Genomic DNA, 14,625 nt, shown 5'->3' on the forward strand with positions numbered 1-14,625 from the left:
CCTCCTCCCCTGCTCCGCCACTGCCGCCGCCTCCCCTGCTCCGCCACGGTTCCTACTCACCCTCCCCCTGCATGCTACCTTTGTTTTTTTGTTTGTTTCTAAAAAAATGTTGAAATCTGGATACTTTTCAAAGTACTTAAAACTACACTTCTACAAATGCAAATTTGACAAGTTATATATCCATTTTGATCACCATTTCATGATCTATCCATCTATGAACTTTGGTCCAGATTGATGACTCATTGATCGATGTCTTTCAAATCATTAGGCACAAGCATGGTTGGATCAGCTTCAAACTTGGTGCACACTCGGACCACTTTGATTTGGTCAAGTAGTTTGATATTTAGTTCACTGGAGCACTGAGTTACATGCCAATTTGGTTAGACTTATTGTAGAGAAACTAGAGCGTGCATGGTCCTAGACTATTGTATGTCTGTGTTCCTCAATTGAGCAAAATGTTCACGTCAAGAACTTGCCTTACTATACACTAGTTTTTGGGTAAATAAAATTTTGGACATAATTAAAATCTGAATTAAAATGAGTATTATGGCATAATTCATATCTCTCAAATTACAAATCTAAATTGTGCAAATTATATATCCATTTTCAGCAGAAAAATGTGAGGATTTCAAATCTGAATTTGTCATGCATCATTGGCATCATCTCTGAATTGTCTAGATTAAATATGCAAATGAACAAAAACTATATGCGAGGGTGTTTATCATTTCAGAGATGATGCCAATAGAAATAGAAATATGATTTTAACAATTTGAATTTGTTGTTGTCTAAACTAGGCCGATGGCGTGACGACCCCGGGTCCCTACTGCTTGACACGATTCGAGACGGTCGCCGACATCGCCGAGGGTGAGCTAAAACTCCACCTCCTCCATATTTTTTACATCACTAGATTCATTTTTCAAGTAAAGTTGCGTAACCTAGGTGTCACTTCCCGTCCGCGAGCGTTACGCGGATAAATATGCATTAGTGGTCGGCATATTTTCAACCGTAACGCTTGCGGCATTTACGGGACAGTCGGCGGATGCGTAGTTGTCTACGTTTTCCATGTTCTACTCCGGTCCGAGTCAGGATTTCGGCGGCGCCTCCCCATTGTTCTCCGGATGCACATCCTCTCGGTTTTTTGCCGAGACGTGTATCGGGAGAGCAGCGGGGAGGTGCTGCCGAAATTCTGACTTGGACCGGGGTAGAGCATGGAGAACGTAGCCAACTACGGATCCGGCGGCTGCTAGGAGCCCACCTAGTAGAGATGTAGGTTGATGCATGCGTTTCGCCCGGTAAAATAAAAATATGATGCATTTAATTTCATGGTACTATTTGTTGTTTGTCTCCCAATCTGCTGCAGGATGGCTGATAATGGGTGAATGTACAGTGGCCGTGCTAGTTCGACTGAAATGACAGAAGAGTGGGTATGGAAGACCAATTTATTAGTGAAGGAGTTAGCGCGTGGTTCAAAGTCAGGCGTTCGTCCAAGTTGCCCTTGCGCTCGTTGCAAGAGGTGTCATCGTCACGGAAAGGATGATATGACTAAACATCTTTGGTTGAATGGGTATATGCCTGATTACGTCACGTGTGTCGACTTTGCTCAGTACGAACGTGACAGAGGTGAGGTGATGAGGCAGCGAATCGATGGCAATGAGGACGATGGGATTAGATACTTGCTAGATGATCTCCACGATGCCTACATGCCAGAATCGCCAGAACAGGAGGAACCGCCAGAACCTGAGGGACCGCGTAACCGGAGGAACCGCCGTAACCGGAGGAACCCGAGCCTACCGCAAAGGCCTTCTATGATATGATGGCTGCGGCTAAGAGGCCTCTATACGAGGGTGCAAAAATTTCTCAGCTCGATGCCATCGCGCAAGTACTAGCCGACAAGGCCCAGTTCGACAACACCCGTGCATGCTTTGAAAAAATTTTGGTAACTGTTGGTAACATGTTGCCCGAAGGCCATTGTCTGCCTAAAACCATGTATGCAGCAAAGAAAATGTTGAAAGCGCTCAGCATGGATTATGTGAAGTATGATTGTTGTCCCAAAAACTGTCTTTTGTTTTGGAAAGAGTTTGCGGATGACAAATATTGCAGCAAGTGTGGGTCCTCTAGGTATCATGAGATAACCAGAGCTAATGGTGAGAAGGTGCAGACAAAAGTCGCCGTGAAGATTCTTCGTTATCTCCCGTTCATAAAAAGAATCCAACGGCTTTACATGTCCGAGGAGTCAGCCAAACAGATGACGTGGCATAAGAACGGGTTGAGATTCAAGGACGCGGAGGGACGACTAAACATGGGGCACCCATCTGATGGTAAAGCATGGCAGAACTTCGATGCAAAACACCCTGATAAGACAAATGATGCTCGAATGTCGTAATTGCGATAGCAACCGATGGATTCAATCCATATGGTATGTCAAGCATCCGCGTACAGCTGTTGGCCCGTGTTTGTTATTCCGCTCAATCTCCCTCCAGGAGTCCTTATGCAAAGGAAGACCATATTCTGTCGATGATCATTCCAGGGCCTGATTACCCGGGGAAGAATTTGAGTGTATTCATGCAACCGCTTGTGGATGATTTGCACCACTCTTGGCACCATGGGACCTTGACATACGACCGAGCAACGAAGACAAACTTTGTCATGAAAGTTTGGTTCCAATATTCCATGCACGACCTACCTGGGTACGCTCTATTTTGCGGGCATTGTACAGCTGGTAGGTTTCCATGCCCAAAGGTGCGTGCACCGATTGGAGTTCATTTGGCTGAATGCGGGTCGCAAATATGTCGCATTTGACAAACATCGAAAGTACCTCAAAAGAGGGCATCGGTTCAGAGGAGACAAAAAGAACTTCACAAAGGGCAAAGTTGTGCGTGAAGAAGAAACGATACCAAAGTTCAATGGTGAAACTGTTGATGGTGAGCTACGTGCTCTCCAGCGTAGTAAAGAACCCAGCAAAACATATGTGGGATATGGTGAGACACACAACTGGACTCACGTGCCAGGCTTAACGCAGCTCGAGTATTACAAGGATCTCGAACTTCCCCATAACATCGATATGATGCACACCGAAAAGAATGTGGGGGAGTCCGTTTTTAACACCGTCTGAACATTCCCGACAAGACAAAGGATAATGTCAAGGCTAGAGTCGATGTTGAGAATACGTGTGACAGCAAAGACTACACATGCATCCTCCTGAGGGCAATAGAAAAAATTGGGTCAAGCCGCATGCCAACTACGTGCTTGATAGTCTCCAGAAGAAGGAGGCAATGATGTGGCTGAAATACGCCGTTATGTTCCTGCATGGCTATTGTTCGAATATGAGTAAGGGAGTCAATCTTACAACAGGAAAAGTAAACGGGCTCCAAGAGTCACGACTATCATATATGGATTGAGCGACTGATGCCGGTGATGGTTCGAGGGTATCTCCCGAGCATGTCTGGCGAGTGCTTGCGGAGTTGAGCCATTTCTTCCGCACGGTCTGTGCTAAGCAGATATGTGAGTCGGTGATTGCGAAGTTGCATGATCAAGTGCCGGAGTTGTTATGCAAGTTAGAGATGATCTTTCCACCAGGTTTCTTTACTCCGATGTTACATCTCATTGTGCATCTTGCGAACGAGGCACTCTTGGGTGGACCGGTGCAGTATCGTTGGCAGTTTTGTATTGAGAGAGAGTTCAAGTATATTCGAAACAAATGTGGCAACAAAAATAAGATTGAAGCATGCATAGCTGAGGCAACTATCCTCCGGGAGATGGCAGACGCCACGACAACGTACTATGCGGATGATGTTCCCACTATGCATAACCCGATATCTCGGTACAATATCGACGAGCCCAAGCATGACCCCAAGCTCCTCCTCTTCAAATGTCACGGTGGCAAGGCTGGTGCCTCTAAAAAGGGCATCTTGACAAAGGAAGAGAAAGATTGCATAATGTTTTATGTGGTTACGAACATGCAAGAAGTGCTCAAATTCATAAGGTAAAATGGTGAACAAATTACTTTGCTATTAGTAACTCGATTTTGGTCTAATACGTTTTTTCTTCCTTTTAGCCAATACAAGGATGAATATTGGACGAGATCGACGGATCCCTCTGATGAGGCGATGGAGATTCTTTGAAAGAGAGTCGTCCGGAAAGAAAAAATTCTGGATTGGTTCTACGAAAAAGTAATTTCTAACAAGTCCCTTTTATCCAATACTTTTGCAATCCGTGACTTGTCCCTCTTATTACACGTAACTAATGCAAAGAAACAATTTGAACTGAATTTGTAGGAGGTGATCCCAACGTTGAGATGACGGATGAGCTGAGATGTGTTTCCTGAGGTTGCAACCGTAGAATCTCAATGTATGAGAAGTACGATGTGAATGGGTATCGCTTCCATACGAGTATCACAGGAAGAATCGGCCTAACCCAAAAACTATAAATACCGGGGTCTTCACCAAAGGATCCGATGACATAGAATACTACGGAAGGTTAGAGAATGTATACGAGCTGACATTCAATAGGACAAACATACAACTCAATCTCGTTGTGTTCAAATGCCACCGGTTCGACCCACAAGTTGGACAGAGAAGCACTCCTTCCATTGGGTTAGTGGAAGTTAGGCCTTCAACCTGCTATAGCGGAGCCGATGTCTTTGTTGTGGCTCACCAAGCCAAGCAAGTTTATTATTTGCCCTACCCATGTCAAAAGGAGTACCTCAAAGGCTGGGAAGTCATGTTCAAGGTATCACCACATGGTAAGCTACCCATGCCCTCCGACGAGGATTACAACAACATTGACCACCGTAACATACGAGGGAATTTTTATCAAGAGCAAGAGAACTTTGGGGATTTCGAAATAGAAATTGGTCTTGAGGACCTCGAGAACGAGGCACATCTTCATGGTGAAACAGTGGTGGACCTAAAGGACATACAAATGCTCACCAAGTTACATGAGGGCAATGGGTTCAATGATGAGACTCCACCGGACATTCCCACCCAACCTCATTACTCACATGATACTGATAGTGATAGTGAAAATGAGAACCCAATGCCTCGTTATGAGAACCCAATGCCTCATTATGATAGTGATGATTCGAGGTGAGGGTCCTTTATGCCTTTATGCTTAGTATCTATTTTTCCATATGCTTCTTATACTTAGTATTTATTTTTCAATATGCTTCTTATGCTTAGTATCTATTTTTCAATATGCTTCTTATGCTTAGTATCTATTTTTCAATATGCTTCTTATGCTTAGTATCTATTTTTCAATATGCTTCTTATGCTTAGTATCTATTTTTTTGCTTAGTGTCTACATTTTATTAAGGCATGAATGCTTACTTGTTTACTCTTTGTCAATGCAGGTGATTGATCAATATGAGCGGAAGCAAGCAATCCATGAACTCCATTTTGAAGAGTATGAGCCAACAGAAGTTCACCGGGACCACTAGAAGTGGAAGACCAACGCGTGCCAGCTCGCGTTACGCGGACGATGACACGGGTGGAGTTGGAGGTGGAGGTGTAGGTGGAGGTGGAGGACGTGGTGGAGGTGGAGGACGAGGTGGAGGTGGAGGACGAGCTGGAGGACGAGGAGGAGGCGGAGGTGGAGGACGAGGACGAGGTGGAGGTGGAGGACGAGGACGAGGTGGAGGTGGACCTTTCCTTGGTGACATACCCTCTGCTTCTGGCGACGTGGCTTCCCAGTCCGCTCACACACAGTCTAGTGAGGGGGAGATGGAGGTGGAGATGGAGGTGGAGATGGAGGTGGAGGGCAGGACGAGGAGGCGGAGAGGGAGATGGCGTCGAAGAAGTTGCGCATTCGTGGTGAAGCGCAAGTCCCCGATGAGAGGAGGGAGCCTACTAGCCGGGATGCGAAAGCCCTCATCATCCCGAACGAAAAAGAGTAAGTTTAATTTTGAACATTTAGATTCATTTTGCTATGTACTAATGTTTTCATTATTGTGCATAACTGATTGGCATACTAATGTTTTGATTATTGTGCAGCAATTGGACATATGACAAGGGGTTCGCCACCATCGAGCATGATTGGAGCTCTTATTAGGCAAGATCGGCCGGGCTTTTACACTGGTCCCCGGCGGCGAGAAGAAGCTAGCCGAGACTTGGGCGGACTATGAGGCAGCTCCTTGCCCGGGCTTTGGGACAGCTTCGACGCCGTGTACACCAAGTTTTGGGTAAAGCATGCTTCTCGAGTTTACTTCATAGTTGATGACCACACTATGCTAACTCATGTCTCTCTCACAATTATTCTTATGCATGATTGCAGACTCCATTATAAGGTGCCCGATGATATGGTTGAGCTAGGGAGGGCGGTATCGACTAGGGCTTGTCGAGGTTGACAAGGCAACAGTGGTACAATCAGAAGCATACCCGCATCGGGCACTTCAAGGCTGAGCAGGGCACGAGGGTCAAGAAAGCCGACAATATCGTGACGATCCTCGATGACAAAGGAAGATTACTTCAAGGTAAGTAAATATTCAATGAGACTCTATGTTGCTGCATAGTTGGGATTGCATTATGTGTTCTTCAAATGAGTTTTGGTTTTTCAGGTTATGCCCCTATGGTGCGAGAATAAGGAAGACGCATTTGAGGCCTTGGTAGCGAGGTGGGTTGGCGAAGACGCCGACTTCAACGCCAAGAGCGCGCGCAACAAGGCAAACCGGGCACCGGAGGAACACACAAGCGGGAAGCCGCAGCACCGAGCGCCACAGAAGCACAAGGTACATATATACATGGAACAACTTGCATTTATTTCCCCTCATATTACTACTTGATACACATAACATTTATCTTCTGTGCAGGAGGCGGAACTTCGGGGAGCCTCTCACCGAGGTGGGAGGGTGGCGTAAGATGAAGCTGAAGCAGCCCGATCTGAGCCAGCCTCAGCCCTCGCTGCCCGAGTACTTCGGCTATGCCGAAGAGGAGTTGGAGAAGTACTGCTCGGTGTTCAAGGGTCTTCATCCGGAGGTGGATGATCCTATTGAGCAGGAGACCGACTTGACGGCGATTATGGTGGCGGGGAGCGGCACGGAGCATGGCCGCACGAAGCTTCTTAGTGGGGTGATCAAGCCGCAGAGGACCCTCACGCAGATCAGGTCTACCCTCACCACCGGCGACCCACCGGTCGCGCCTCCTCGACACCGTCGTACGGATGTAAGTTTTCTCATTTCCATCTTCTTTCCAACATTCATCCCCGAATGGCTAAATTGACATGACTCCTTTTCTTGGAAATTGTAGGCTCACTTTGAGGCCGCCTACGCGGCCGCTTATGAGAAGTATTTGACGGTTGTAGCAGAGTGGGACCTCAAGAGAGCGGCTTGGGAAGAGTACCAGGAGGCGACGAGTCGTGTAAGTTCCAATCTTTTATGGTTCGAAGACATGACAAGTCCCACCTCCCCTTTTTTTATATCTGCGGCGCTTGACATCTAAAGTATCTTGCGTGCGGTCAGACGTTCTTCCAGACCGGAGAGAGGATCGCACTTCCGGCCGAGGAGCCACTAGGCCGGGGCCGACTCCGGTGTGCCCATCGAGGAAGCTTTCGCGGCCACATACTACGCACGGACTCCGGTAAGTCCCGTGCCTAACCAGTTCTCACCGCTTTCCTTTCCCATGTGTAAGATGCTAACTCTTGTCAAACATGTAGGGCACGGAAGTTCGCGGAACCGACCCTCTCCCGGTTCGTCGCGCGAGGGCACACCGATGCACCCCGGCCGCCATTCTCCCGGTGCTTCAGGGTTTTCACCGCCGGCGATGGTTCTGTGCCATGGTTCTACTTCGGTCTACCTCGACAAAGGCCGGACGCCCGAATTCTGAGTCGGGAACTTGGTTGGACCCCTGATCTTAGTTTCCCTTAGCTAGGTGTCTAGCGGGTGTTCGTCGATCGTGTGTGCCATGTGTCGACGATGTATGATGATTGTGTGTGCTACATGACACATATTTGTATCACGATGATGTTGTTGCTACATTTGATGATGATTATGTCTGTGCAACATTTGTGATGCATTTGAATGTATATTATCTTGCTATATATGTCGTGCGTCTGTGTCGGGCCAGTGAAATGCAATGGAAAACCAAATGGTATGGTCGTGCCGACGGCATAGCCGTCGGCACAGCCTGGACGTGCCAAATGGCAGGCTGCGACGGGCTATGCCGTCGGCACAGAAGGGTGCGCCACGGCAGCGCGGAGCGGGCGGCAGCGTCGGGTCGAAGGACCTGGCCGACGGCTTGGCCGTCGAGACAGAGCGTGGGGCGTGGACGCGTGGCAGCCTCTGGTCCTCCGATGGCAGCATCCGGGCCGACGGCTTGGCCGCCGGCACGATAACTCCCTTGACCTAACGGGCCGCTAGACGCTCCGCGGGCCCCACGTTGGATCGTGCCGACTGCCATCGTGCCGACGGTGTCGTTTAACCGTCGGGTGGCGTCTGTGCCGACGCAAAGGCTGGGCCGACGGCGAGCGATCTGCCGAGGCGATGTTGTGCCGACGGCGGTGTGCCGACGGCGGCCGTCGGCACAGACGTGGGCCGACGGCAGGTGATGCTGTGCCGACGGCCGCCGGCCGTCGGCCCCTCGGCTGGTTCCCGTAGTGACATTTTCGGAGCATAAACACACTGCCAAGCACCTACATAAGAAAATTCATAATAGTATCCCTCAATTTATATTATTTGATGCTAATATAGATATATCTAGATATATTTTAGGTCTAATATAAATTCAAATGCCTACACTAACTTTAGGCTTATACCATAAACTACTGGAAGAAGTCAACAAAACTAATTGGCTGCCAACAATCCATTTTTCGGCTTCGAGAAAGAAAGGGAACCTCGGTATTTGGTTGCCCATAATTTATGTCTTCGAAAAATTAATTGTCGTTTGGTTGCATGTGCATGGAATATTTCCCACCAATAATCTACTGCATTAGTTTATTAACAATGGCGTGCTCGATGAAGTCATGTATACTCGCTCGTGGATTCCTGGAGCGCCAGAGATAATTCTGTTACATTGAGGACGCCACGGCGACGAGCGCCGCCCACAACATGGTCCAAACTAGTCAGACTAATTCTCTCAGACCAAATTCTAACCACTGCCTGCTGACGAACACGAGTTTAGGGGTGAAAACGGAGCGGATACGGTCAAATAGTAGTGAAATCATATTTGTATAAAAAAAACCGGATTCAGATCGGAGCGGATAGTATACGGATACAAATACGAAACCGGAGCCTATGAATACGGGGCGAATATGGTTCGTTGCGGATAAGCATTTTATTGGGTCTATCTTTAAAAATAAAAATAAAACCGACTAGTCGAGTAAAATTATCTTGTAAAAGTTCTTCTACAGATAGGAAATAGATGCTACTAACGCCTAGAAGCTAGGAGTACGGTGTTACAAGGACTTGCGAGCTGTTTTCCTTAATTTTACACCGCACCATCGAGATTTTCTTTTGACTGCCGATCCGGATTTCAGAGACACATGTACGTGATGATGCCTACTCATAACGACTTAATCGATCTTGCTTTTTTTGTTTTGTTTTGTTTTGAGAATCACTGAATCGATCTTGCTGGGCCACTTGAGTCGTTGGATAATCAGGACAAGGCCTGGCTGCCGAGTGGACATATGCTGGAAAATTAAGAAATGCACTGGTGGGCTGGAATTCACTGCTACAAAGATGGGCTGTTACTGGGAACTGGGGGCCAAAAAAAATTTGGGGGCCCCTATGCGGTCGCTTAGTTCGCACTGGCCTTCGACATGCCTGCAAAAGTGCAAATCAGCCTTCTTGCAACTGCCAACCAACCAACACCCCCAGCCTACCTGGTGAAAGTGATATTCTAGCCCGCAATTTTTTCATTAATTGTCCTCAATTTCCTCCTACTTGTTTCTATTTCTGCATAAAACAATGAAATCAGATGATTTGCAGATTTGCACATTACGTGTGAATTAGCATTTATTAGTAGAGATATGAAGATATTCATTGCATATTGTAACGAAATATTTCGGTTTAGATGAAGATAATATGGTCGTTTTCACGAGTCATCAGTATGCATGGCTGCAAATCTGCTCCTACCCCAATGTCCACTACTGATCTATTGTCTCTTACTGATGACGATTCTCTAATGTTGAGGACAGTACACGCTACTCTAGCATGTTTGGTGCCTTACAATATCTTACTTTGACATGTTCTGATATATCTTTCTCTATTTACAAAGTTTTTTAGTATCTTCATGCTCTGACATTAGTACATTGAGGATTCTATGTTATCTTAAGGATACCTTGAAGGTTGGCATCTCATTCAGGTCATCACCTTCTATTTTTCTTACTGCCTTTTCAGATGTCGATTGACGTCTCGGTGACAGAAGATCCACACGCGGGGAGGTGGGAGTGCTAGAAATCATGCCACGGTGTCACATTCCAATACGGAAGCTGAATATAAAGCTCTTGTAAATGCCACTAGAAAATTAATTTTGATTGAAGCTCTTCTTGGAGAACTTGGTGTCAAGATGACTAAGATGTCATCCTAAGGTGTGATAATTTAGGAGCGGTTTGTTTGTCTACATATCCCATTTTTCATGCATGCACAAAACATATTAAAATTGATTATCACTTTGTTCGGGAACGAGTTGCTAGCAGGAATCTGGCCATTCGGTTTGTATCTACGAAAGATCAGGTTGCTGATGGACTTACTAAAGCACTTCCAGTAGAGGACTTCATGAGTTCACACATAATCTAAACCTTTGTACCAATTTAGATTAAGGGGAGGATATTAGACTATATGTATCATACGGTATAGGAATGGTGTAGTACACCACCCTATATTGTTTAATGTACACCATGGTAGGGGTCTTTTCCTACCCTATATAAACACGTAACTCGAGCTTAAGAGAGCATCGTTTCCGCCTAGGTTGATAACTGTGACCCCCTTTTATGAGGGGGGGGGGGGGGCCTTGCTCCGAAGTTCAAGCTTTTCATGGCTGGTACATACGCTATGTAAGGTAGTCAGCCGAACGCCAATTGATTGCTATACCATCGGTGGAATGCTCGCAAAGCAAAAAATAGAAAACAAGAGAACCACTCACCACGGTCAAAGAATCTAAAACACCAGAAGACGAACTGCAAATGTGGAGCGTACAACCTGTGAAACTATATCGTGTAAAATATTATCTGTATTTCTTACTAGAAGTGTGATATCCACCCATTTTAGCAAAAAAATGTGCACTATCCACCTATTTTGTTCATTGTTGGGTTGGCCTTTCACCGGCCCATTGCCAAATTACATGGCCCATTAACTAGAAAAAGTTCAGAACACAGAAAAACAAAATGAGAAACAAAGAACAGCCAAAAAAAACTCTTGTTGTATCATGCATAGGCCAACTTTCTGTTCCAGTGGCCGTTGAATTGGCTGGGGCTGGGATGAGGGATTTTTTTAAAAATTGCTTTTCTTAATTCTTCTTCTTTTTTCAATTGTAGCATCATGTGTTTCGCTAATACACAATCTATTGATGGCTGCTGTATAAAATGTTTAGGTTGCATTTTTTACTTTAAAATTTCTTACTGCTACTTTTTGGCTTGCATAAAAAAATGAAGTTAACACGTTATATTTAATCTTCTTTGTTTGTGCAACATGAGCACTTTTCACTAAAATATTGGATATAATTAATGGGCATTTGAACATGTTTTTGTACGCAAATTTATGTATATCACTTTTATCCATCAAAACATGTTTTGAAGTGGCGTGAAAAGCCTACTATGGTGGAACATATTTGAAGAAAAAATAATTAACATACAAAACATGTATATCACTTTTATCCATCAAAACATGTGCTTGCAGTTAGTCATCAGTTACATGACGATACATGCCTGAAGAGCAAATAGGACAATAAACAAATTAAACATACACTTGCAACACTTAATTCAAATACCATACGTAAGTACTAGTAGTATGTACAATATAGATATACACAAAACTTGACACGTGGACAAGATTCGTTTGTTCTGAACGAGAGCTGCTATCTGAATGTTTTTTCTTCTTCTTTTTAGCGAAAGCTTACTAATATCACTACATACTGTACATTGGTAGCTTTACGTGTAGATTTCACGATCCTTTTGCGTTGGTCTGAACCCAAACGGATGGAAAAGAAGTTGGATAAACTCCTCAACTACTTCTTGGTGCAGTTGAGGTCCTTGGTGATGGCAGGGATGCAGCTGGAGCTCCTGGTGAGGTTGCCTCTGGGGCTCCTCTTCCTGAGGATCTCCCTCATGGCCTCCGTCTGCATGAGCACCGGGTTGGCGCGGCCCAGGCTGTTGAACCGGCCGCAGACGCCCATGTGCGCCGCCAGGGCCTCCTCCGTCGCCGTCCCGCTCCTGTCCGCCTCGGCGCTCACCGCCGCCGTGCACAGCCCGCACACCCACCTCCCGCAGTAGCGCTCCCGCACGCGCCGCACGTACTCGGCGGAGCACTCCTCCGTCATGCCGCAGCACTCGCACCGCGCGTCGTCCACCTGCTCCGACACGGCCGGCAGCCTGGCCGCCGCGTCCAGGACGACCACCTTCTTGGTGAACTCCAGGGCCAGGTCGGACATGGCGCGCTGGAGCCCCTCCATCGAGATCCTCCGCGGCCTCTGCTGCTGCTGCTGCTTCGGTCGCGCCACCGCCGCGTCACCGTTGGGCGCCATTGATGAAGCTAGCTTGATGCAAGAAACCTGTATCTCTAACAAAACCAAACACAACTAACTCGAGAGCTGTAGCTACTGGGTAGTGTGCTTTGATCGGTTGCAACTGTGAGTTGAATCAATGTGAAGGACGAGTGCGAGCTTTATATACAGCCTGAGGGTTTGGGTACGTATGCATCCACCTGGCCGCGCACGGTAAAGTGCAGATACGTGTGGAGCGGACGAGTCGGTAGAGCGCTCGATTGTCTCTGCTCGTGACGAGATGGAACTGGAAATTAAAGAAGGGGATAGAGATCAGCAGGAAGCCCTAGATCTCTCAACATGTATGGCTACGATTAGCCACTGCCCACTGGTTACTTAGGGTGTGTTTGTTAGCCCGGGTGAATCCAGAATTCCCATCCCATCCCATACAAGCTGACCCTAGCTAGGGTGAGCTGAGATTTTCAGCTGTGTTTGGCAGCCTGTATGTGTTGAGATATGATGAGTTGAGATGTTGTTTGGTGGGCTGGGTCTGTTTACCCATGCTGAACTCAGAGTTTGTTTGGTAGAATGCATGTGAGTAACATGTTATTACCGTGACTTGTGAGTAAGATGTGATTACCTGGCTTGGTGAGATCAGCGAGATCAGCACACAAACGTTGTCAAATTTCATCCATAACATCATAAATTCAAAACAGAACCAAGTATGCAGCACGAAAATATCCAAAATGATACATTACGAAGGCTCACTTCAGTACATAATTTAACATGTCTTGAGCAGCAAAAGCTAACATAGAAAATACGTCCAAATATTAGTAAGTCTGCATCATATAATATGCTAGGCATTACAAAAGATATAGATTTTGATGTTGCATCAACTCACACCATCTCAAACTAGATCCGGATTTTTCGCTATGATACGCTTGAACGAGGCTTCACGAACAGCAGCTTCCATTTTGATGAAATTAAGGCCTTTTCCCTTATGCTCCGTCAAATAATCCAAAACAGCCAACCGTTCATCCATGTCGAAATTGGTAAGGTCCATAACCGTTTTGCACAAATCAGGGTGTGTTTCAGTATGGCAAGTGTTATTGATAGCACCAGCAACATCACGCAATGCATCAGACATGTTGGTTACCTGAATTGCATCTTCATCATGTAAAACCCGCTTCCTCTTTTTACTATTTGTTGAGGCAGAAGGTGAAGGAGTAGTTGCTCCGAGGCCTTGAGCTCCAAAGTCGAAGGGGATTTCTCCTTGCGCAGAACCTTGACCATTGGTTTCTCCACCCTCCAAATCAATTGTTTTTTCTAGACCCTCAACATCAATGGGTTTCCCCAAAGGCTCATTAGATCCCATTGCAAACCTTCCAGTTGCTAGCTTATTGGCAAAGCAAGCTTCCATGTATTCATAGTTCACAAGTGGTGTGTTTAAAAATTCAGCATCTTTAGGAGTATCCTACATATATCATCAATAAAAATACATTTCAGCACTATAAAAACATAGCAACAACAGATTTCAGCAATGAAATCAATGGTTATTTGGATATACCTGGGTATGTCCCAAGTAATGTTGGTCTTCTAAAACAATCATCTTCTGATCATCATCCCAAAGTGCCCCGCTTAGAAGCCTCAGTTTCTCGATTCTTTGGTACCTGATCTTCCACTTGCGGAGATGATTGGTTACTTGCGTAGTTGTCACATCGTAACCGACGAGTTGGGTCAAAGCTTTTGCTGCTTGTCCAATATGGATCTCTTTGAATCCTTTGTCAGTCTTGACACCTTTTGCTGCAATGTCGGCGAGACATCGCATCATGCATGCTGACATCATAGGGGTCCAAGTCATAACCTTCGGAGCCTTCTTTTTTGTAGCACCTACTTCTGGAACTTCATGCTCAATTTCAGCCATCTACAACAAAATTCAGCACCAAAATGAGTAATTCCAGCAAAAGTAGATTACCTTGAAGTAAGGATTGAAGCGGGTGTT

General features: G+C 46.0%; 1 protein-coding gene across 1 annotated transcript; it reads right to left on the reverse strand.

Moving 5' to 3' along the window:
* Positions 1 to 11,958: 11,958 nt before the first annotated feature.
* On the reverse strand, positions 11,959 to 12,787 carry LOC127338281 (uncharacterized). The gene has a single exon (XM_071826942.1). It carries the CDS (start codon positions 12,663 to 12,665, stop codon positions 12,150 to 12,152), a length of 516 nt encoding a protein of 171 aa, XP_071683043.1. The 5' UTR covers positions 12,666 to 12,787; the 3' UTR covers positions 11,959 to 12,149.
* Between the last annotated feature and the right edge of the window lie 1,838 nt (positions 12,788 to 14,625).

Source organism: Lolium perenne, chromosome 3 (assembly GCF_019359855.2).
Source record: "Lolium perenne isolate Kyuss_39 chromosome 3, Kyuss_2.0, whole genome shotgun sequence".
In the NCBI taxonomy this organism is placed as follows: Eukaryota; Viridiplantae; Streptophyta; class Magnoliopsida; order Poales; family Poaceae; genus Lolium; species Lolium perenne.

Coding starts and splice junctions, on each gene's coding strand:
- LOC127338281 (XM_071826942.1), bottom strand. CDS start 12,665: ATGGCGCCCAACGGTGACGCGGCGGTGGCGCGACCGAAGCAGCAGCAG.